The following is a 26,988-nucleotide window of genomic DNA, read 5'->3' on the forward strand; positions in this document are numbered from 1 at the left end:
TCACCATCTATATAATACTATAGTTTGCAAAACACTTTTTATGTGTGCAGTACAAACTTATTTGATTTTATAGTGTTAAGTATGATACAGTCCTTCATTACAATGTATTATGACTACTTGTGATTAAAGTATCTTTATTAATTTTATATGAAATGATTTCTAGGTAAGGTAGTTTTGATATATTTTATAGTTTTTGTTTTTAAATGCATATAATTTATGTTTTCGTAATAAATGTAACATGTAATTAATATATATATTTAGTTAATTATATTTTATACTTCATATAAATTGAGAAAGCTGCAATTTACCTTAATAATCCCATATCAGTTTTTAGCTGTTCATAATTTATAGACCTGTCAGCCCTTAACAAATACATGAAGATAAGTTATTAATGGCATTATATTAATTTTTAAATTAAAAACATGGATGCACAATGATGAAACAATATGAATTCCCAAATAAGTAAGAAACCAAAGCAGTTCTGTGATTTGGCCCACTGGTGGTATTCTAACTATTCAACACTTTCCCATTTGGATTTTAATAGTAATTATCAGAGAAAATTGCTTCCTATTTTTTCTCTTTTCAAAGAAGACAGAGGGCAAAAGAGTAAATATCTTTAAAAGAGGCGCTAAAGTTTTTATAGCTTGAAAATACTATAGATATCATTAGTTAGCAGGATCTTTGTTTCATAGCATGGGGTATATGCATTCCAACCTTCAAAAGTATATTACCATTGAGATTTTCATTTTCAGCAGATGTAGAAGAGTCTGAAAAACTTACATTCTTTTGTGACTCATTAGAAAATATTTTCACAGCAAACAAATCCTTGATTTAAAAAAGGATCTTCTGTTGATTTTTTAGCAGTTTGTATCAACCTGTTTTAACTGTCTAACTTTTACTAACTTTCTATACCACATATTAGTACCCTCAATTCAGTTAAAGGACTCAGTAATGAATAGAAAACAATATAAGCTTCCCATTGTTAATATTCCATTCAAAAGGAAGAAATAAAATATTAATAATCACCAGTTTAGCCTAATCATTTAATTCTATCACCATAACTTTATTAAGAATAATTCATTTTAGGCAAAATTAAATGGTTTATTATAAAGAGTAACTCTTTACTTTAAAAATATTGATCATGATCCCAAAGTAAAAACAAAAGATAGACCTAAGTAAAAGAGCCAAAGCAGAGAAAAATTTTTGCTAAAAGAGAACAGTAACTAATGAAATAATATCAATACTAAACATATATACACCAAATGGAATAGCATCCAAATTCTCATCAATTGCAGTAGGAAACAGACAGTAAAACCAGTATGGAACTAATTTTTTTTAACTAGTGGGGAACTTCAACTTTCCATTCACAAAAATATCTAAACTAATCATAAAATAATTGAGAGAAGTTGAAATGAATCAAATTTTAGAAAATGTATATATGATAGCACTCTGGAGAAAATGGAAAAGGAGTGGAAAAATGCATACCTTTTTCACAGTTGTACATAGTGCCTTCATAAAAATAATTATATGATAAGACATAAAAATGCACAACTGAAGGAAAAATATTAAATACATCTATTTCATATCATAATGCAGTAAGCATTACATTTAATATGGGGACTTGGAACATAAATTAAACTTGATTGGAAACTAAATAATTAAATCCTAAAAAATGAGAATTAAATAACAAACCATAGAAACAATCAGTAATTTAGTTAAATAGAATGACAACAATGAGATGACATTTAAACATTCATGGGAAGATTTATATCTCTACACCATTATATCAATAAAATAAAGAACATATCAACAAATTGGGCATGCAATTAAAAATGAAACAAACAAAAAGACCAATTAACCTCTACCCCTAATTAAACACCAAAATAGAAATCTGAAAATAATCAAGAGAGATTAGCAAAATTGGAAGTTAAAAACACAGAATTAATAAATAAAACTGGCAAATGGTTACACACACAAGAAAGAATAATAATAAAAAATAAACCATTGGGTTAATTTGATTTTTTAAAAAAAAGAAAGAAGCAACCAAACTTACAAATATTAAAAGTGAAAAGGCTGAATATATCACCAATGAAAATGAAATTAAAGGAGTCACTTTGCCCAATTATATGTTAACCAACCTGATAATCCAAGTGAAAGGGATGAATATTTATAATAATACATATTATGCAGATTAATATAGATATTTAAGTATTGTATTTCTTCTTCTGTCTTAGAAAAAAAAAGAAATTGAACAAGTCATAAATGAATCCCTAAGAAAAAGTTCCTAGGACCAGATGAATTTATGAATGCATTCTATCAAACATCTAAAAAACAATTTAAGCTATTTGGGAAAACAGGCAAAGAAAGAGTCCTATCAACTTACTTTCATGACACAAATATGATTCTGATATCTAAATCAGAGAGAGCAAAAACAAAGAAAGAAAAGTAGTGATCAATTTCCTTTATGAATACTGATGCAAACATTTTAGATAAAATGCTAGCTGAGAAATTAAAACAACATATTGCAAAAATCATATACTGTGATGATGTGCAATTTATATCAAGGCTGATTCGGTATTAGGAAAACCACCACAATAATTGACCATTGACCATCAATAAAAAAGCAACAAAAATAATATTTTTATCTCATATGCAGAAAAAAATGTTTGGCAAAATATTACATTCATTCTTATTAAAAACTAGTGGAAAAACACAGGAATCAGTGGAATCTTCTTTAGAATAGTAATAATATCTAAATAAAATCAAGGACAAACATTATTTTTAATGGGGATAAATTAGAAGCTTTTCTGATGAGATCAGGGGTGAAGTAAGGATGTCCATTTTTACTGCCATTTTTCAATATGGTACTAAAAATTCTAGCTATAGTTATAAAATAAGAAAAAGAAATTAATGGAAAATAAATAGGCAATGAGGAAACAAAATGATTATTTTTTTGCACATGGAATAGTAGTACACTTAGAGAATTACAGATAATCCTCAGAGAACCTAAAAACTAGCTGAAACAATTAACAACTATAGTTGTAAAGGATATAAAATCAACCACTAATCATCAGCATTTCTATATCCTACCAAGAGTTCCAGCAGGAGAGATAGAAAGAAAAATTCCATTTACAATAACCACAGACTTTTATAAAACTTGGGATTCTACCTGCCAAAACAAACATAGGGGTTATGCATGCACAATTACAAAACACTTTTACAAAAATACAAATTTAAACAAATGGAAAATGTTAATTGCTCATGGGTAGGTCAAGCCAATAATAAAAATGACAATTCTGCCTATTAACCTACTTATTCAATGGCATAGCAAAATGGTATTTTATAAAGTTAGAAAAAATAATAACAAAATACATATGAAAGAATAAGAGATAAAGAATATTAAAGAAATCGATGAAAAAACGTGAAGGAAAGTGATCTAGAAGTAGCATATCTCAAACTATGTTACAAAGAAGTAATTGTTGAAACAATCTGGTCCTGGCTAGACTTGATTAAGTACAAAATACATAGTAGTGAATTATCATAGCAATATAGTGTTTGTAAAACTTCATGATCTAAGGTTTGGGGATAAGAACTCACCAACTGACAAAATTTTTTGGGAAAACTACAAAGTGGTTAGTCAGAAATTAGGCATAGACCAACATCTCATATTCCATACAAAGATAAGGTAAAACTAATGATTTTAAAATAAAGAATAATATCATGAGTAAATTAGGGAAATATAGACAAATGTCCCTGTCAAATCTAGGAACACAAATAAGAGTTTAATATCAAGATCATGGCAGAAAATTAATACTTTCAATTATGTAAAATAAAAAAAGCTTATGTAGAAATTAAGCTAATTAGAAGAGAAAGAGGAAATAGAAAAATTTTATAGCAAATATCTCAGATAAAAGTCTCATTTTTTTCAAATATATAGGGAATTGAACCAAATTTGTAAAAATAAGAACTATTCACCAGTGGATAAATTGTCAAAAGACACAAGCAGGCATTTTTCAGAAGAAGAAATCAAAGTTATTAATAGTCACATTAAAAATATATTCTAAATCACTACTGATTAGAGAAATGCAAATCAAAACAGCTTTCAAATTTCATTTCACATCCATTAGATTGGCTCACACATGAGAAAAGAAAAATTGCAAATGTCGGAGGAGTTGTGAAAAAATTGTCACAATAATGCACTGGGGGGAGAGTTATGAACTAGGCCAAGCATTCTGGAGAACAATTTGATATTATGCCCCAAAAGCTATAAAATTTTGCATAGCATTTACAATAGCAAAACCACTTCTATGTATCACAAAGAGGTCAAAGAATAAAGGAAAGGATCACTTTTGTATAAAAATATTTATAGCAACTTTTTCTTATGGTGGCAAAGAATTGGAAATTGAGGAGATGTCTATCCATTGAGGAATGGCTAAACAATTGTAATATATGATTGTTCTATAAGAAATGATGAGCAGGCAGAAAAACCTGGGAACCTATAAGAAATCATGCAAATTGAAGCGAGCAGAACCAAGAGAATATTATCATAGAAATAGTAATATTTTAAGATGATCAACTGTGAAAGACCTTGGCTGTTCCAATGAAGACAATGATCAGTTCAAAATGATGCATGATGAAAAAACTGACCACTTCCAGTTTTGCCTCTGTTTTCTTTGCAATATGACTAATATAGAAATGTTTTGCATAACTTCCATGTATAATGTATATCAAATTACTTGATTTCTCAAGGAGGATAAATGGGTTGTAGGGAAAGAGAAAATTTGGAACTCAATTTTTAATGAAATATACATGCAATTGGGAAATATGTAATGAAATATATGAGAGTGTATCTATTTATCTATATGTACATATAGATGGAAAGAGAGACATGTTGGACATGACATTTATGAAACTGGATATATAGAGATTACATTCTAAATGAACCCATACACCAATTAGGTTGCAAAAATCATAAAACATTTATCTGTATGAAATATAATGCAGAATGCATATATATGTATATATATGCATATATATATACATATATATATATATGCAGGACAAATAGAACTTTATTTTTAAAAGAGAATGGAAAACAGTAGGAATGAATTCTTCCTTGGCATTATTTTATTTTTTGTGGTTCAATTTTATCTAGAAGGTATATATAAATATATATAAAACCAATGCTATATATGATAGCAATAGCATCTTAGTTTTATAAGGGAATCTGTATCTTGTGAAGGACTTTAAATGCTTTATGTTATCTGATCAGTAATACAGGTGATCTTGATCATAATAATTCACTTGTTTTCTTCTAATAGCTTTATGATTGGGCTTAAGAACCATAAGTTTTAAAATTTAACTCACAGATTTTTTCCTTTGAAGGACTGGATGGTAGAAAAACTCCATTGAGTGGAACCTTATTCAGTGCTGGATTTCAGGTAAAGAAATCGTATCAGGATTCACCTGTTGAAATTGACCTCATTCTTTAAGACAGTCATTTTACTAATCAAAATGATAAGATTTTTGGTGGGATTATAGACTGAACCAATTCAGGGTCTTCCCCAATTCTCTAAACATTGCTCCCATAGCATTCATGAAAAGGGAATAATATTAGAAGAGAAATTTGAAATAAAAAACACATGTCAGACTAAGTAGGTCTTACTCTTTAAGAGTGACATTATAAACAGAAAAGCCAACTGGTGAAAAGTAATATGAAAATATGTATGAAAAAAAGAAACCTAGCAGCTGAATAAACCAGACTATCTAAATAAGTAGACATTGAAATCTGTCTTGATACTCAATCACTTAAGGAGAATTATGCAAACTGATATGTCATTTTAGCCAAAGAATAATCTACAGGTAAAAATCCTGGTAAATAAAAATCCTAGTAAATGCAATTCTGTTCATTGAATATTAATGAATGTACCCTTTGCCTTTTGGAAAAGGATAAAACACTCCAAAAATACCACCATCACTACTCTACACAATGTAATTCTAAAATCTTTAAAATGAAAAAATAAATATTATTAGTTTTTATTTGAAAACAAACAAAAAATCAGCTGTCTCTGTTGAGATTACAACATAATGGAAACCAAACATTCATTGCTATTTACCTGAATGTAGACTGAAAAATGAAGAATACATTTAATACTTCTGATGTACCCTTATCCACATAGCACCTAGTACAGTAGGGATATGTAGTACATAATAAATGCTTGAGGAATGATCCCAGATGAAAGCGCAAACTAACAGATTAATCTTGCTCAGTTTTGTCACAATTTACCTATACTAGAGAAAGTTATCAAAGACTTTCCCAAGACAATAAAATGTACCGCAGTAGAAAGAGCATTAGAAATATAGACTCATAAAACCCTTGTTTCTGGTAGAGTTTCATGACTCAATAGTCATGTGACTATAAGTAAACTTTTCTAAACCTCAAGCTTTCTTTCTGTAAATAGTAATACTTTGGATAATAATACTTTGTACCACTACATATATGTGTATATGTACATATATATAAAAGAACCATTTATTATCTGTTATGTGCTAGGCACTCTGTTAAGTGTCTTACAAATATATCTCATTTTATTATCTCTGGCAGGTAAGTGCTATTATTATATAGATTTTACAGTTGAATAAGCTCAGGTAAACAGAGGTTAAGTAACTTGACTTCACACACAAAGTTAATAAGCATTTGGTCTTTCCCAGGGTTCACTGTGCCATCCAGCTACCTAATCTATTTGAAGTTATCTAGCAATCCTAAGACTTTTCTTTATTTAAAATTTAAAATAAAGACTGATCTAATTTTTGCAAAAAATAGGATAAATGAAACACATTATTTAAAATTTTAAATAAATGAGTCCAAAATGATAAAAATTTTGATAGAAAATTATGAAAATATTTAAAAGACAATTCTGACTTTAGCATTTATCATAAAAAGATAAAATTAGAATTTTCTCTGATGTGAATCTCAATTCTGTGAATATTTGAGTGCTTTAACATCAAGACTCTGCCAGAAATGCTCTTTAGAAGCAGCATAGGAAAAGCTGGAAAGCTTGTCTCATTTGGCATGGAGACTAGTAGCAACTTTGGGGAATACAGCAAGAATTCTGAGATTATATAACTCTTATTTCATCTTAAGGATAGGGAGCCCTTAAAATATGGGCTTCACCCATCCTGAGGCATCGAGAGAATGTGTAAATTATATATATATATATATATATATATATATTAGGTGATGCTTGGGAAATTGGATTGGGGTTATGTTTCTCATAGGATATCTAGATCCATCTACATTCTCTTCTGTAGTCCCCCTTGAAACAAGGGCAAACATTTGTTTGGTGACTTAGATTAATAGGGCAATCCACGGCTATTAAACAGTTTTTCTTGATGCAAGACAAAGTGTCTCATACATGGATTAAACTCAGAAATTTGGCTCCATTAGCACCATGACCCAGGTTTTCTTGCCCAGCAATTTTTATTCTATAAAACACATATGAACTCATCAAAATACATTAATATCTCCTCTATCACCCTTTCTTTCCTAGTCATTCATGGGCTGAACATGGCCATTTATCTGTCCATTATGGATCATTTGTTTAATGATACTCCCTACTCATAACACACACACATACACACACACACATTCACACCCACAGAGACCCAGAGACAGACAGACATTCATCTGATAAAGGAGGAAATGATAGAATCCATAAATATATCAAGAAAAAATGTTGCACAATAAAAATATAAGAAATCTGTTGGAAAATTAGATACAGCTATATCTATGAAAAGGTGCTCAATTTAGGGATTTTATAGGAAAAATACTAACCAGAGTATATTAGTTATAATTATAAATCAATACAGGATAAAAAATTATGTGTATATCCATACATATATGTATGTATAGATATTGTTATATATAAATAATCTTCAACTGTTTAGAATTTTAAGAAAAAAATATTCTGGATAGCCAAGTTTTCTGTGGCATTTTTTCTTTAGGATTTTTTTTCCTTTTAAGCATAGATTTTTTAAAATATTTAAATTATCTTAGGATTTTTTTTTTTTGGTCTTCCTAAGTAGTGTATATGTTGTATAGTGAAAATATTGTTAGACCCGTTATTTTGAAATTTATTTGAATTTGCTTCTACGACCTTTTTTTACAAAGCAAAAAAAAAAAAAAAGTCATTCTGTAGGCTATCTGGAATGATTAAATCTTAATAATTAAGTGCAAAGCAATAAATATCCTGTGTGCAGTCTGTGAAATCAAATGTGTTTTTTTTTTTTTTTTTATGTTCATTTAGCCTTCAATTGCATTTATATTTAAAACCAAATCAACTCTCCTGATAATTCTGGGGATACTTAACTCTAGCCATGGTGATCTTTAAAGCATTATTATCAGAAGGGGTCAATATTGTTGGGGTTATAATAATATTGAGAATTGCAGGGAGGGTAAAGGAAGAATTATAATTTAGGAGGGACAAGTTTAGGCTAGTCTCAGTAATTTACTAATTTTTACACAGTTGGGTAGAATCCAGAATGTCTCAAGAAGAAATGAAAAGATAAATAACAGATCAGGAAACCTATTTGCATCTGTGCTGTGCTCTAAGATATGTCTTTCAGATTAAGGTCATCATCACTAATCTCATCACTCTGTTCCCTAAAGCCTTGACTGGCATTACTTTCTTTAATCTGGATGAGAGGGTTTGAGGGTAGAGTATCAAAACTTCTCTCTATGCCTTCTTTTATAGGTAGCAGAAGCTAGATTTCTGGGCTCACTGCACTTTGTACCTATTTTCTTCCTGGTTTTAACTCCATGCAACAACATCTTCTTATGTTCTCTCTCTCCTTCCTCCTTTCCTGCTTTCTATTATGGATTGTCTTCCCACATTTGTTTGTAAGCTCCTTGAAAGTAGAAACTATCATTCTTTTTATTAATTTTATCCCCAGTGCTTATGTAAGTTGGATTAGATTAAATTTTTTTCTTTTTTATTTTCTTTTTATTTTTACTGTGAGGGACTAAATTGTTTTAGCTTGCAGACTAAGTGAAGTTTCCAGCCAGTCAAAAAACATTTCTTAAGCACTTATTATGTGTGGAACACTCTTAAGTACTAAGGATACAAAACTGGATAAAAACCAGGTTCTTTGAGCTTAAGAAACTCTTATTCTAAAAGTGGCATAATATACAAATCATCATGTACAAGATACAGACAATATAATAAAAGTACATCTCAGAGGGAAAGCGTTACCAATGAGGGACAGAGAAATCCTCTTGCAGAAGATAGGATTTGAGCTGAGTCTTGAAAGAAGCCAGAAAAGTGGATAGCTACGGGTGAGAAGGCAAAGCATTCCAGTTGGGGGAATAGTCAATGAAAAGGCAAGTACTCTCAATAATAAACTGCACAATGAGACATAGGAAGAATCCTATGGAGAGAGCTATTTCCAGAGGGCTATGGAGATGAAAGCCAGATGGCAAGAAGTAAGTGATTGACTAGCTTCCAAAGCTGCCTACAATTTGTTTTACTTCTTGCCATATTGGCTTAGAAACTCCTTGACTTCTAACTAGGGATGTTCATACTTGCAAAATAAATTAAATGATTACTACTTTGGCACTAGGCAGATCACAGTTGATTATTTAACAGCTTCCTCTTAGATTAGGTGCTACCTTTGTCCATAAGTGTGCTTTTGCTCTCTTGAAATTATTTTGTATTTACTTATCTAAGTATATCTTGTATCAGTCTGTCACTATAGAAAGTAAACTTCTCAAGAGTAGAGGCTGTTTTCCCTTTTTTATATAATTCTGTAATGCAGTTTTTCAAAAACACAATAAGTATTACATAAACATTTCTCAAATATTTTCAGATTACACAAAATTTAAAGAGCAAAATGGAACAAAGATGATTTTGAGAGTTTTATGGATCCTCAAGGTTAAAAGTTCAACATAACTGCTATTTTAGCTATTTGGGTAATATAACCACATTCACTCAATGCAGACAATTACCAAGAAAAACTGTCTTATGCTATACTCCTAAAGTCATAACAATTGTATAATTCATTATAGGGCACACTGGTTGTTTTTTTGGATGAGCATCATGACTCTATTTGCAGACTTGTGAGTTGAAACCAATTATTTTTATGAAAGGAAATCTGAGCTTTCTCATATTTGAGGAGCAACACAAATTGGCAGAAAATAGGTATTCAGTTTTCTAATAAGTAGGAAATAATAACTTTAGATTTAGAAGGAGTCATGTACAGCTTTCAAAGTGAGAAGTTTTTATATGAAATGTACTTATTATTTGAAAAGGGAAAAAGAACTTCTAAAAATTGATTTCACTTCCTCTTCCAAAACACTATGTAGACAAAATCTGTACTGATGTTGGAAATTAAAATATATGAGCTATGTATATATGACTAAGGCAAATGGGATTTTTACAGCTCTTTAATACTAAGTGGCAACCATACAATACCACAGAAGCATATCCTGGATTAGAGAATTTAGAGATGAAATTGGGGTAACTCTCCAAATTACTCTGTAGATAAATCTTAAGAATTAGAGTCATCCTTGACTCTTCTTTTTCAAGTCTCCATGTCCCACTAACTATTTCACCAAGCTTGCTAATTTTTTTCCTTCTAATTAATGGGTCTTCAATTTACTTGAACCTTTCCACCCTCATTCACACAACCCTAGTTTAAGCTATTATCCCTTAACACCTAGATCACTATGTTTCTAACTGGTTTTCCACTTTCACTCTAGACTCTAATTAATCTGTTCGCTCATGTAAGTTTTTTTGATGCCTTCTCCTTTGGTACCACACTGATGCTAACATATCCTACTCCAGAAACAAATGGGCTCTTCCTTGAGACAAAGAAAACTATTAAACAAAACTAACCACAATCTCAACAGTATGTAAAATGACAATTAGGTGGAGCAGTGCATGAAATACTGGGTTTGGAGTTCAGGTATAATCAAGTTCAAATCTGACCTTAGACACTTCCTAGTAGTCTGACCCTGGCCAAGTCATTTAATTGCCATCTGCCTCAATTTCTTTATCTATAAGTTAAGGATAATCATAGTACCTATCTCCCGGGATTATTGTAAAGATAAAATGAGATAAGTGCTCAGCACGGTGACTGGCATATAGTAAGCTCTATATTAAAGTTAGCTATTATATTTTAATTAATAATATATGCAACATGCTGTACCTCACTTGAATACTAAAAGAATTACTTCTTCATCTCCTCTCTGAGAGAAAGACTGCTCATTACAATATCTCAACTGGGTTAGTGTTCTTTTATTTGCAGTCTATAAGTATTTTGTTCATTTGGTTCTTTTTACTTAATTCAATTCTGTATCAGTTTATAAATATTTTCTCATTCTTCCCAGAATTCTACCTTATCATTACTCCCAGCCCAAATGACATTTGATTACATTCATATGCCACAATTTTACAATTTAAATTTGGCAGTTTTTTTTTTAATAATCTAGCTCTAAGCTAAATTTCTAATGTTGACCAGAAAGATATTTCTCTTCCAAACAAGCTACTTTACTTATTTCCCCCCCCAAATTCCTGGTTCATTTCTACCTGAACTTGTAGTCTCATTTTATTACCTTTCTTTAGCATAACTAATATCTCCATCTTTGCTTGTTAAAGTATCAATCAACCTTCAAGGCCAAAGTTCTAGTTGCCATATATAGTTCTTCATTATTGCTCCAGACCATAGTCCACTTTTTTCTTTGAATTCCTAAGACAAATCATTCCCTACCATTTGCAAAATCTACTCCCCTGGTCTAAGCTGTTGACTTTGCTTTTACAACTCAAAGGCTTTATCACCTTAGTGCGTGTAAATTTTCTAATAGTCTAAAATAGTGCATTAATAATATATCATATTCCAATTTATAAAGTAACTTTTATATTCATTATCTTATTTGATGCTTATAATAATCCTGAGAGACAGTGATAAACATTTTGAGCAAATTGAGGATCAGTGTTAGACATAGGATTTAAATTTATGTCTCCTGATTCCACATACATAGCTTTTTTTTTTAAAATCATGTTATGGTATTTGTGTGTGTGTGTGTGTGTGTGTGTGTGTGTGTGTGTGTGTGTGTGAGAGAGAGAGAGAGAGAGAGAGAGAGAGAGAGAGAGAGAGAGAGAGAGAGAGTTATGCATACATACATATGTAAGGCAAATTAAGGTGGTAGATTAATTCTTGGGACAGATTGAGATTTCCATGGATATGTAGGAGAACATGATTAATTGTCAAAAACAACAGAGAGGGGAAGCTAGATTGCACAGTAGATAGAGCACTGACCCTGAAGTCTGCAGAACCTGAGTTCAAATTTGGCCTCAGACATTTAACACTTATTGCTGTGTAACTCTACAGAAGTCACTTAACCTCAATTGCCTCACACACAAAAATAACCAAAAAAGGCAACAGAGAAAGGAAAATAAGAACTTGGAAATAAAAACCTTGGAAAGGAAAATAATAACACTGAATTTGGCAATGGAATCATCAGTGAATTTTGAGAAAATATATTTCTCAAACATCACAGTGTTAACATGTATCACAGGAAAAAATAAGAAATAGGGAAGAGTTAGTAATGAATCTTTCATAGAGAAACCAACAGGACATATTGTTCCATTGTTCCATTGATTATTCTACTTATTTAAAGATAATTTATTTTGTTTGGTAAGAACATATCTTGATTATTTCAGTTAATGTGAACAGAGCCTGTACACTTCCTTAAATGAATCAAATTTTTTGGTTATGCTGTAAGGAATTTCTATAAAAAACAGAGTTATCTTAGGACACAGAGAAAATGAAAGAGGTTGAAGTAGTATGTCATTGTAGAACATATCTGAAGAACAAAGTTAATACTGAGCTATGGCAGAAAAATAATATATCAAGGATTCTCATTGGTTCTATATGTAACTTGAAGAAAAAGACCAACAATGGGAGGCGGGAAGTTCTGAGAAAAGGTTGAATTTTTCCCTCAAACTGTTTGTGTGTACATTGTGCATATATACATATATACATGCATGTATATATGTTTAATCTACTATTTTGTCATTAAAGCATTTCAAATTAATTGTATTTTGTCTTAAACCACATAGATAAAAATAGGGATAAATAAAAATCTAGTTAGTTAGAAAGCCCAACTTCTACTTAAATATTAGGAATTTTACTAACTAGATATTTGAATTATTTTTTTTTGTCTAAAATAAGCTCCATAATGCTTAGAAGTAAGGAACTATGTGACTTTTAGATGTTGTTATGCTTCCTCAAGGCTTTAAATGAATTAATTATTATAATAGAGTGTTATACATAAATTTTAGTAATAGGTAAAATAATTAATGGATCAATTATGTAAATTTATTGTGTGTATCTTTCAAATGTCTGGCTCAGTAAGTGTTGGGAAATAAATTGAACAATGAGACACTGCATAAAGGGACATGTGGGACTCATAAATATAAAACATGGCTTCTACTTTCAATTAACTACTTGGAGAGACAAGATTAACATATATAAAAACATCAATTGAATAACATACGGTTATATTGTATAGAAAAACCTCCAAGTTCTGTCCAAGTTTAGAAACCAAGAATTAAAACAGCCAGTAATGACTTTATAGAAGATGTGGATGATGAGTTCAGACCTGAAGGAGAACAAGTTGGAATAGGTGTATCGATTTCTGATAGTCTATGATTCTATGGTTGTAAGGTTACACAATAGAAAAAATGGAAATTCTATTGGTAATCTTAGTTTACAAGGAAAATAAAACATTTTGCATGTAATAGATCAAATGCCTCTCTGGTCAATAAATGAACTTTACAGGAGAAGTTTGTTTGATGATGAAGGATAGGCCACTGAGTAATTTTGACAATATGTGATAAGTATCTAAACTCATATAAGGGCAGAAAGTAAAGCAAAAGAATCATAGGCAAGAAATAACATGGAAGCAGGAATGGCAAGATTTGGCAAATGATTGCCAAATGTGGAGTCTGAAGAATGAGGGATTGAGGAAGACTTACTGAAATTACTTTTAAATGGGTGGAATAAAGTTACACACCCAGGAGACTGGGAGAATAGTTTTATGTTTAACTATAATGGAGATTTGGAAAAGAGGTAGATTTAAGGCCAAAGATAATGAGTCCTGACCAGATAATCTGGAGATGTTCCAACAAGTAGCTATTAATGTGGGACTAATACTCAATAGCAAAATTTGAATTTGATTTATTGATCTGATAATAATCTGAATAGAGATGAAAATTAAAACAATGGTACTAGATTATATCACCAAGATATGATCTGTAGAGAGATAAAAGAAGAGGGCTCAAGACAAAGTTGCAGAATATGGGCAATAAGGGGAAATTGGACAACTGATGAGCAAAAAAACAAAAACAAACAAAAAAAAACCCTAAGGAAGAAAAGGGATAGGATATTGGGTGTGCAATAGGAAAAACAACAAGTAAAGAAATTTGGTTGGAATGTAGAGTGGGCAGCAAGCCTGGAAAGCTAGGCAAGAGCCAGATTGTGAAGTTATTTCAATGCCAAGCTGAGGAGTTTGAATTTTATTCTAAATGCAACAGGGGTTCACTCAAATTTCTTTATGTGGGTGACTAGGGAGGGAAGGCAGGGTGACATAATCACACGTGCTTTGAGGAATATTGTGTAGGCAACTAAATAGAGAACAAACTTGAAAAGTTGGGAGCTACAAGGCTAATTAGAAAGCTGTTAGAATATCCCCATGCAAAAAAAGTCAGATTTGTAATTATGAGTGGAGACAGCTGAAAGAGATGTACAAAGGAAGAATAATCAGATTTTTTCCATATTTATATAGACAGTACATGAATAGCATGTTTTCTATTCACAGAGAAAATCTGCATGTATATACATCCTCTAATTGCAAAAATGATGTGATTTGGTTGTATGACTTTTCTGGCCTTGCATAGAAATTGGCCAGTTTAATTTTCTGTGCCTGACTTTAAAATTTACTGGTAAATCAAAATTAGTTCCAAGTGTCTGCTAAAATAGTTGGAATATGTAGTGTGGGGAACCCATCCTACTCATTTAGTCTTTCTTTCAATAATAGCCAAGTAACTAGAGAAAAGAGGCAGGAGACCTATGATCTATTTCTGCTTCCGCTACTAACACCATGTGTGACCTCAAATAAACCATTAAAGTTGTCAAAAAGTGGGGCAGCTAGGTGGCGCAGTGGATAGAGCATCAGCCCTGAATTCAGGAGGACCCAAATTCAAATCTGGCCTCAGATACTTAACACTTTCTAGCTGTGTGACCCTGGGCAAGTCACTTAACCCCAGCCTCAGGGGGGAAAAAAAAAAGTTGTCAAAGAGTACAAGATAAGGTATAGGAACCCTCAATTATTCAGGTTAATAGAGGAGGGGGAGAGAAAGAATAAAGTAATTACATGTTTTCTTACTAGCTTTTAAAACTAAATATTTCAAATATTTTCTTAATCTTTTATTTTTTTCTTTATATCATCCTGTCCATAATTCTGTATGTATATATAATTGTTGATAGTTTTTAAGCCACTATAGGGCAAGAACCATGATTCATACAGTGCTGTATCCAAAAGTCACTCAACACATGTTTTTGATGATGAAATCCATAGAGAAACTCAAATTCTCATCTCAGCATATTCTCATCTCATCATATTGACTTTCTGCTTCACCGGTCCTTTGCTAATGGTCCAAACATGCAACAAAATTGATTGATTTTCATTTCCTTTCTGTGTCCCTGATCACTTTCTGGTAAAAGTGCTGAAAGGGAATTGACCAAAAAACAGGAAACAGGCAAAAAGCTTTGTTAATAAGCTATATGAATAATCAATAGTTAAAATAAAAAAAATTCAGTCTTTTTTGAGGAGGGAAAGTTATAACAAAATAAAATAAAAGTGTGAGAAATGTTGTCAAAATATAAGAAAAACAGTTCTCTCTCCTCTAGCCCAACAGCATTTTTAACAGGCTTTAGTATCCTGAAAATGGGGAGAGGGTGATGAGAATTGGTGATTCTTTTGTTACAGAATTAATAGATGCAGAGTTATGAAGTATAGGTTGATGAAAGCATTTTTTTTTCAATCTTCACTCAATCTATCCCTAAATTTAGTTAAGTATTGATCAGGAAACAAAACAAATTATACTTTTTCTTTAGGTTTAGCTCTTTAGCACTAATCATAATGTTAAAAGAAAATATACCTCTGTCTCTGTCTCTGGCTCTATCTGGCTCTGTCTCTGTGTGTCTTCTGGTCAAGAGAATGCCACAGAAGAATAAGAAGAACAAAAGACTTTTTGAAGAATGACAATTCTTAAACGAAGCACAGTGTATCCATTAATGTTAATCATCCATCAAGATAAATAATTTTGTGTAACTGAAAAAATATTGCCACTAATGTCTGGCTTTCAATGCATAAATAAGAAATATTTCTGGTAAGACATTTTTGGCCTTGGTTATATTGCATAGGTTTCTAAATTCCCCTTATCCAATGTGCCAGTCACATCTGTAGCCCAAGTGTTTCTTTCCAAAAGGGGAATGAAGGCCAAACAAGACAAAGAATTTGCTGATACACATATGTCACTCCAAGAATTCTCCTGACAAAGTTCCCACACCCAATTTAATTACTTCCCTACTGTAAAAACACTTTCCATCTGCATTTATTCTAATAGCTTCAAATCCAAAACCAACACACTATAAAACTAGCTAAATAAATGCATGAGATTAGCCTTAGATTCCAGTCCAGGCACTACTTTTTAAGGCAGTGTATCTAAAGCATGCATTTTATGCTGATATTTCATTTTATGTTCACTGTTTTCACTTAAGACTTATTTAGAATAGAATTATTTGGTTCAGGCTACATTAGTATCTCTGAGTGTGTGTGTCTTTCTATATGTGTGTGTGTGTGTGTGTGTGTGTGTATGTGGAACACGATTCCTTATGTGTGGCTTTTTAGGTGTATTTGTACCTTTCTATTTTTATATGAAAGAGTGTATCTGTGCACATATATAATGAAGTCATAACATGCCTTTGCTTTTCATCTTAAATTCACAGGTTTCTAAATTAACAGATTTTTCCCTAGTTAAGATTGGCTACAAATCCAGAAATTACACAATTTATTAATTTCATTATTTGGTTGAAATAATATTTATTTAAACTATGTTGCCTAATTTAAAAAAAATCATCCCTTCTAAAAGGAAAAATTCTGTTTGGAATGACAAATCAGCAGAGTACATAATTAAATTCCACTATCTTCATCATTATCATCATCATATCATCATTGTCATCTTCATGATCTGGAGATACTCCCCTACTTTTCCAACTCAATCCCCTCTTTCAAGACTCCATTCAGGTACCATCAGTTATGAGCAGCTTTCCCTACTCTTTTCACCATAAAATATTTTCTCCTTCAAAATTCCTAGGATATTTTATGGATTACATTTTTGATGTTACCTTTTATTATATTCAGGTTGGTATATATCTAGGCAGTTACATGGTACAGTGAATAGAATATTGAAGTCAGGTAAAACTTGGTTTGATTCCTTCTTCAGACTTACTAGATTTACTTACTAGATTACCTTGGATAAGTAATTTAACTTCTGAAAAATGGGCATAAAAATAGCATTTACTTTCTAGGGTTGTTGGAAAGTTAAATTGTACAGTGGATAGAGCACAAACCTAGAGTCAGGAAGACTGATTTTCCCAAGTTCAAATCAGGCCTCAGACATTTACTAGCTATATGACCCTAGGCAAGTAACTTCACTGTTTTTCTCAGTTTCCTCCACCTGTAAAATGAGCTGGAGAAGTAAATGGCAAACCACACAAGTATCTTTGCCAAGAAAACCCTAACTGGGTTCATGGAGAGTCAGACTCAATTCAAAAAATGAGTGAACAACAATAATAATGTTCTGGGTTATTGTAAGGATCAAATCCGATAAAGTACATAAAAATATTTTGGCAATCTTGAAAATGTTTTATAAATCCTATTCATGTTCCTATTGTTTTAGTTCTCTTGCCTTTACCCAATTTGTCTTGAATGAAAATGTAAACTTTTGACAGGGATTGTATTGTATTTTACATTTTAATCCCTAGTGTCTTGAACATACTAATAAATGTGTTTGGTTAGAATGTGTACTTTGAAAAAATTCAACATATACTACAATAGAAAGAACATCTGAGTTGTACCATGAATACCTTGGTTTTTGTTCTGGCCCCATTAGTTTTTGAGATCTGTGTTTAAGTAACCCATACTCTCTATTCCTTAGTTTCCTCATCTAAAAAAGGAGTGGATTAGAAGATCCCCAAAACTCTTTCTAGATGTAACATTTATATAATTTTAAACACTAATTTGGCTAATTGGGCTGTCTTCAAAATATCTGAAGAAAAGATATTAGACTTGTTCTACTGACCCCAATGGGCAAAAATAAGAAAGGGACAAGGGTAGAAGCAGTTTTCTCAAGTCAGGAAAAAACCTTTCTAACAACTAGAGCCATCCTCAAATGGAAAGGATTACTCCTTACTAGAGGTGTTAAACAGCAGGGTTTCCTGGTCAGATATGAGTTAATCTAGATGGCCTCTGAGTGCCCTATCAATTCTGAAATTTGGAAATACAGTTTTGTGCTTACAAAGAGTTTGGGAATGATATAACCAATCCAATGATTTGGACCTGCTAAGTCCAAATTAAGTATCATCAATCTGATTGGGATCTAAGTGTAAGGACAGGAAGACTCTTCTAACTCACAAATTTTTTTTGTTTAACTCACCGAGCCATACTGTCTTTTAGAATTAAGAAAAAGAATGCCAGATCTCCAGACTCTGTGGGTGTAATTAGTATGCCAGAAAGTCAAAGCTCTTTGTTTATAATCTTTAATACCCAGAGAATATGAAGACCCAAAATCTCACAATTTTGACAATTCAAATAATGAATCTAACATTCAAATCTTTTATTCAATTCACTCCAATAGCTATGCTATTGCCCCTAGGATCTAATATATAATCGTTATTAACTTCTAGCTCTTCACAATCTAGCCCTAATTTATTATTCCACTCTTATTATATATTACTTCCCTTCCTATACACTACAATCCATTTATAGTGGTCTTTTTGTTCCTTTCATGTGATACATCATACTCCATTTCAATTTTTTGCACTGGCTATCTTTGATTCCTGAAGTGTGTTCTTCTTCATCCCTATCAGTCTCATTGACTTCTTTGCTAATTTTTCAGAAGTCTTTTCTAATATCTTCACTATTGGTGTCTTTTCTTCCTCAATTTGCCTTATATTTATTTTGAATATTCTTATTTATGCACATGTTGTTTCCCTTCTTTGAATGTAAACTCCTTGAGGATAGGAAATGTATTATTTTTACCTTTGTATACCTAGCACTTAACAAAAAACTTGTTGTGATTGAATAAATGCAATCATACTGCACCTAATTGTATCAAGAGCATTTTAAGATGGGGAGATTTAAAATTAAATAAAGTAGGCAATTAATATTCTATAAATAAAGAATTATTTTTATCTTAGGTCAATTAATACTCAGAGGTCCTTACTTGTCTTTTAAAAGTAAGTGTACAGTCATAAAAAAGTAATTGGTTTATAACAGATGTCTAATGTAGAATAGTTTCAATAATTAGGCTATATTAAATCCTGAATTAAGAAGTGATTAATTATATTTCACAATTATATATCTGGCCTTAGAAACAGAATGTTCTGGATTCAAGTTCAGTCTCTGACATATATTAGTTGTGTGATATTGAGCAAGCCACTGTGTTCTTTTGCTGACTTAGACTCTATGGTTTGATATCACAGAACAATTACTGCACTGGCAGGGGGACTTTTCTTGCTGGGGACTTCCAACATCAATGAAATCATATCTCCCCTCACATGGATGTGACATTGTACTTACAGAACTATTATAATACAATGCAATGTAATATGATATAATATGTGTTGTATATATATTTATGTATATATACATTTATGTGCTATATATATGCATATATTTACATATATATATATACACATATATTTATCCTAATAGATTATCACTTAGTGAATATGGTCCACTTATTAAAAAAAAATAAGAATATGGAGGAAGTTACTTAATCTCTAGTTCACTCTTGGTTTCATAATTGCTCTTACATAGAACCCACATGCTCATAGACTCTCACATCCCAACTTTATCTAAACTCATTCTAAATTTTTAAAATTACAAATTTATTAGTTCTTTTGGAAATTAATAATATTTAAAGAAAATCAGTGATTGTAAAGTTTGATTTTTTTTTAAGTTTGCAAAATAATGAAAACTTTAAAAAATAATTTTAACTCAATCTTTCAAAATATATTTTAAAAGTTATTAAAACTCTTTTTGTAATTAATGAGGTAAAATATATAGGATCTTTACAGGAAGAGGTTGAGTACTACTAATATCCGCTTTTCTTTTTTGCATATACAATACTATGATAATTTTCTTTCAAGTAGCACCAGCGACAAATTTTTACTGTTGATCTGAAAATTTCCCTGTCTAATGTTGATTAGTAATCAACTAGTAATTAGTAATGTTCATTACTATTTGAATTATAGTCTATTATGCTAAAAAGTTCCTTTTTATAAAACTTAAAATGGGTCACCTGATAGATTTATATCTGCACACCAATTTTTTTGGGTTTTTAGTTTCCCCCACAGTTCCTCAGTTCAGCATTTGCCTCTATGGACTGTACCTGGAATTCTGAGGCTCTGAAACATCTGTTTCTGTGCACGTTTTCTTTACCTGCGAGGAGAAAGGGATTGCTAGTTATTCTCATATGAAAATACAACTTCCTCACTCTCAGTTCACACATATACAATGCTTAAAGTGGATATAGCTCAACTCACCCTGATCTCTATAAAATACTTCCCTTATTTTACAGCAGCAGTATGCAGTCCTAAACAGTGTGTTTCATTATTATCCCATGAACAGCTGCCAACTGCACTTCCCTAGACTCCATTAGTATGTAAAATGTTGAGCTAAAATAGCTTGGGAGTAGCCTAAGTAGGAACAAAGAAACCAAAGAGCCAAGTTTCTCCACTTAGAAACTAGAAAGCCATACTGTTCTCAATTTGGTAAAGAAATGTTTTCCCAATTGATACTGCTTCTGTTTCCTGCTAAAACTCACAATAATAAACACCAGATTCTGGGGCAAAGTGCAGTGTTAGCTAAATAATTCATACATTAATTTTCATTTTCTGAATCCGGTGACTATATGTTTCATATATTTTCTCAGCATGTCAATTAAGTTCAGGTACTGAGTGCAGACTTCTCACACATATTTGCAGTATATTTATGCAGACTATATTTCAACCTTCTAAAATTCAGCTTTGAAGAAAGTTAACTGCCAGCAAAAGTTAACGAATGAAAACATTTCTCAGGATAAAATACTATGTACCAATATTTATTGGACATATTGGACAACAGGATGTAAAATACAATCTAAATGGAGGTAAGACCAAATTTATTTTGATCACAAGTGACTTTATGGCAGGATGGATAAAGACCTGAACTTGGGAATCTGAAAACCAAAGCCTAATCCACAGGTTGGATATTTAATAGCTGTATAACCCATGATTAAGTTGCCTGATTTCTCTTGACTCACTTTCCTCAACTGTAAAATACTCAAATGAAATAAGTATGCAAATTTCCTTGCAAATCTTAAAATTGTTATATAAATTTCTTCTGCTGATATTATTTTCAACATAATAATATTGAAACATAAGAATTAGCCAGGAGGTGACTTGAAAATTCCTTTATATTCTTAGTTAAAGTCATTTTCCAGTGCAATGTAATGGGCACTAGGGATATATACCTATATCTATCTACTCACCTATTTATTTATGACAGACAGACAGATAGATAAATAGATAGATAGGTCAGAGACTGTCCTCAAGGAATTTGTAATCTAATTAAGTTTGAAGGATAAAATGTAAACAAAAAAATATGAAACATGAAAAATGCAAGTGAAAATTTAGTAAGTATTTAGAAGAGAGATCAAATAACAAAGATATTTGAGGAAAAGATAATTTCTGTATTAGGGTTACCTTTTTTAATTCAAATAATTGATCTTTTAAACTCAATTTAGAAGAGCAGATGTATCAAGGTCTTTTTTTTTTCTGAGGCAATTAGGGTTAAGTGACTTCCTCAGGGTCATACAACTAGGAAGTATTAAGTATTTGAGGCCAAATTTGAACTCAGGTACTCCTGACTTCAGGACTGGTGCTCTATCCACTGTGCCATTTAGCTGCCTCTGTTTGAAGGTCTTAAAACACAAATGCATGACTAATTTTTAAAATGCCTCATAATAATTATTTGCGTAGTACTTTTTAAGGCTAAAAAGACTTTCACCATGCTTGATTCCACTGGATTCTTCCTAAATTGTACAGGTATTGTTATCCCTATTTCACAGATAAGGAAATTGAGACTCTATGAATTCATCTGACTTGTTCATGGTCACATAGCTCAAAATATTAAGGACAAGCTTTGAATCAAGATGATGCTGAGACTTTTCTTATTTGTAAAATGTAAAAGTTGGATAGGATGATCTCTGAAGATATCATTAAATACATGATCCTATAATGCTATAACTGTCCCTACCATGCCATGGTACAATTTAATATACTAAAGACAATAAAATATTTATAATTATACTGAGACTATTTCAATAATCCCTATCATGAAATTTGAATCATTTTGAATAGATTGAAAATGTTAGCACAGTATACAGGTTTTAATAGTGGCCAGAATGATAATGGTCAGGGAAGAGATGGGAAATTCAATAATGTGCATTATTGTATATATACATATATACATATTTGTGTATAAATGTCTATGTGTTTATTGTATGTTACATAGAAAGTGAGGCAAAAGGAGATTCAGAGGAGGGAGGTTACAATTATATTGTGTAGTGGATAGTATGCTAGAGCTAAAGTAAGAAGATTCATCTTACTGAATTCAAATCTGGCCCACAACACGTACTAGCTGTGTGATCCTGGGCAAGTCACTTAGTCCTGTTTCCCTTAGTTTCATAGCTATAAAATGAATTGGAGAAAGAAATGGCAAATGCCTTCAGTTTCTTTGTCTAGAAAACCCACAAATGTGGTCACCAAGAGTTGGACACAACTGAGGAAGAACAAAAACATGTGTACATATTTATCCATGTATATATGTATTTGTTTAATAAGTACCTGTTTTTAAACTGGAATTTACAAAAGCATGATTTTTACAAAATAAAAGTAACATTAGCTTAGTAAACACAATCTCCAAAATCAATATTGTTTATCTTAAAAACAAACTCTGGCAACATCTCATTTATTCATTTGTTGTCTTTCTAAACTCTGATCACTTCTATTCTCTACCAAAATGAATGCAACAAATATGAACTAATTAGGTTATCATTACCATTAACAATGTTTCCTAAAAGTCTTCTCTTGGTAAGAGTTACTCTAGAGACTCTAAGAAGGGAGGATACACAAAACCATTGCATACCAATAGTTTTAAGGGAAGAGAGTACAGACGCCATAAAAAAATATCAGCCATAATATGTTTGTCATATTAATTAAGAGCTTGCAAAAATAAATACGTATTTCAAGGAAAGAAAAATGCAAAAGCAAGGACTATATATGTAAATCAATAAGCATTTCTTAAATACCTACTATGCAGTAGTTGGAATTTAAACCCTACAGGGAAATAGTTCCTGCCTTTAAGAAGCTTACAATCAAATCAGAGAGATGGCATATACATATATGTTAATACACACACACACATATATATATACATATAATATGTACATATATATGTATGTATATCTATATCTATATATAAACAAAATTATATAGCTGGGGAAGGAAGCATACTAATAACATGGGAGATCAGGAAAGTATTCATGGAGAATATAACTCCTGAGATGAGTCTTAAAGGAAAGCATGGATCAAGGAGAATCTTAGGTATGGTAAAAAATACATTCCAGGTCATGTCAAGGCAAAGGTAAAGAGACAAGAAATGGGAAAAGATGTATGTGGAAAAGCAGCATTGTTGGATTGTAGAGTTCATGGAGGGATATATTATGTAAGACAACTACAAAAATAAAAAGGGCCAGAGTATGAAAAACTTTAAATGCCCAATGGTTTATATTTTCTTCTACAAGCAAGAAAGAGCTACTGAAGTTTATTAAGAGTATGTATTAGTGGAGTGGGAAAGGGCAAGATGAAGGGTGAGGGAGTAGATGATATGGTCAGATCTGTTTTTTAATTGTTTTTTTTTAGAGAACAGATCAAGGTGGGGAGAGGCCTGAGACCTGAACCCAAACAGAGGCTATTTCAATAATCCCTATCATAAGATTTGAATCATTTTGAATAGATTCAAAATATTAACACAGTATGCAAGTTTTAATAGTGGCCAGAATGATAATGGTCAGGGAAGAGATGGGAAATTCAATAATCTGTGTAATATCAAACTTATAGGATAAAAGTACCTAGTATAAATGTAAAAGAATTTGAGGAAAATGCTAACATTTGCCAAGTCCAATATCTTTTATTTTATGTAAAGATTATATTTATGCAGAAAGACATTAGGCATAATTAGATATATCATTAACCCTAACAAAAGGAGAAAAATCTCACAACTTCATTTCTTAATTGAATACACATTTTAAAATACAAATCTGCCTTTTTTTTTTTTTTTTAAAGGAACTAACTTAATAGCAAAAAAATCCTTAAGCAGCCATTTGTTTATGCTGGCATTCTTACACACTCACTCACTCCAGACAATCTTTCAGGATCTCCTCCCTGTTATTATCATTAGCTGCCACTTATTCTGTAATTTTCCATTCCTGTATCTTCAGAGTGGTTATCACTGGATCTTTCAGTTATATAGAAGATAGGGCATTATGCCTTACTGGAAATGGAAACTTCAGTCTTTTCAGAGTGCTTCACGGCAGTAGCATGCAGAGAAGGCAGTAGGATTTCCTCCCCTCCCCCTTTTCTTGTCAAAGGCATTAAAGGACAAATAGCATTCATATAAATTTCTGACAAAATTCTGTAGCCAATTATACACTACTCTATGGGTTTCTTTTTCCTGTACGTACTTCCACTCAAATACAGGATTTTTGTCTTATTCTTTGGAGTCCATCCTAAAAACCAAAATACCTTAATGCAAAAGAGAAAAAAAAAAAAAAACTTATGAGTCACTTCTGAATCCTACACAGTGGTAAGACAACAGAGATAATGGATGTGAAAGCTGGAAGGGATATGAATGGTTTTTGAACTATATCAGCTTTCTCACTTCACAGTGGAGGAAACTGAGGTTCAGAAAATTTGTGATTTAAGGTCAAACAGCTTGTTAATAATGATAGCACTTAGAGTAGATTCCAGTTTTCCTCATACCAAATCTGACAAATGGCCTTTCAGAAATGCACCCAAAACACGATGAAGTTAATTCATTTCTCAGTTAGGTTATAATGGGAAACTAAGTAGATATATAAAGAAACTTTTTTATCTAAAAGAAATCTTGATAGTCCGTGGAGATATATCTGATTAAAGGTTAAACTAGATAGGAAAAGGGAAATCTCCATTTGAAAAAAATTATTTTAAATGTAGTTTATTAAAATCGTTTAAAGGTATACTCAGTGCCTGCTTTCATTTTAGCCTTCAAAATTTGTAAAATCAAGGGGCAGGGGTGGAAAACATGTTTTTAAATAATAAGATAGGGAAAAGAACAGGTAAATGGAGAGAGTGCATGCAGTTCTGAAAAAAAAAATACACTGAACTCCAAACTTTCTGCATTGGTGATGACAGGAATGTGGGCCAAGCATACTATGGCATCTCCAGATCAAATGAGACACCCTAGACAAGGCACACATTCTCAGAGATAAGCCAGAAGTAGGCCATCCTCTGAGGTGAAAAGAAGAGGTGATATTCACCTGAATATTCATCTAAGGACTTTCAGGACTTTTTTTTTTAAACCACATTTTTCTAAACCTTTTATCTGGCCCCTTCCAAATAAATCACTGTATCATTGAAATGGGATTACAAACAGGAAATATCCTTTTTTCTTGGCAATCTCTAATTGCTGCCCTTTAGCCATATGCTTTTTAAAAAATCTATCTTCTTTTAGATTCATAGTTTTATAAAATATATTCTCCAAAAATAAATTTGGAATTCTAGTTCATTTGTCAAAAATGTTGGGGACATCTATTTATGATCTTTTAAGAAAGTGACAGAGGCACAATATAATTTAATATTCTTCTAAATATGCCTAGATCCCTATATATTTTGGATTCCGGATTTCTGTATGACTAGAAACTTTAACAGCAAAGTCCAAAAAAGCTTTCCCAAATTGTGTGTGACTGCTCTACCTTTCTAATGTCAGAGTTGGTAGCAGAATGCAGAGAATATATATCCTACAGAAAGAACTGGATTAAATAAGATCTACTTTATAATAGTTCTGAGATTTTATAATATAATTAAATCTTGAATTGAAAATATGGCATTTTTGTAAAATAAATAGAGAATCAAGTGACAAGTAAGTCACTTGAATTTGAAAACAATTTCAACAATGCATGGTTTATGTATTTATTCATTCAAAAATCTTTCTTTGTCACTTCATTTTTAAATCAGTGATCAGAAGGAATTAATTAATTGAAGGCAGACTGAGTACTTAGAGGTATGGACTGGAGAATAGGAATGCAATAGAAATAAAAAGTTCCTGTCCTCACAAGCTAACAACTGAATTTAGAATTTAACTTTTAGTTTTACTAAAAATGGCAATATACTTCACTACAGTCTATAAAAATAGTAAAAGATAGGACTGAAATAGGATTTATTCTCTGTCTTTCTCTGTGTATCTATGTGTTTCTTTTTGTGTGTGTGTCTGTCTCTGTCTCTGTCCTCAAAGGAAATTATGTTTAGATCTGGAAAAACCCTTTGAGGCATTTCATTTAT

At 31.5% G+C, this 26,988-nt stretch overlaps 1 protein-coding gene across 11 annotated transcripts in view; it reads right to left on the bottom strand.

Moving 5' to 3' along the window:
- The window catches only part of EYA4 (EYA transcriptional coactivator and phosphatase 4), a 312,586-nt gene that overhangs the window by 125,626 nt on the left and 159,972 nt on the right, over window positions 1–26,988 (bottom strand). For all 11 annotated transcript variants that reach the window (XM_074309793.1, XM_074309795.1, XM_074309802.1 and 8 more), the window contains exon 3: window positions 20,739–20,788. In XM_074309793.1, the coding sequence (XP_074165894.1) occupies window positions 20,739–20,788 (50 nt within the window). The remainder of the gene's footprint in view (window positions 1–20,738; window positions 20,789–26,988) is intronic.

The sequence above is a fragment of the Sminthopsis crassicaudata genome, chromosome 4 (assembly GCF_048593235.1).
Source record: "Sminthopsis crassicaudata isolate SCR6 chromosome 4, ASM4859323v1, whole genome shotgun sequence".
Lineage (NCBI taxonomy): Eukaryota > Metazoa > Chordata > Mammalia > Dasyuromorphia > Dasyuridae > Sminthopsis > Sminthopsis crassicaudata.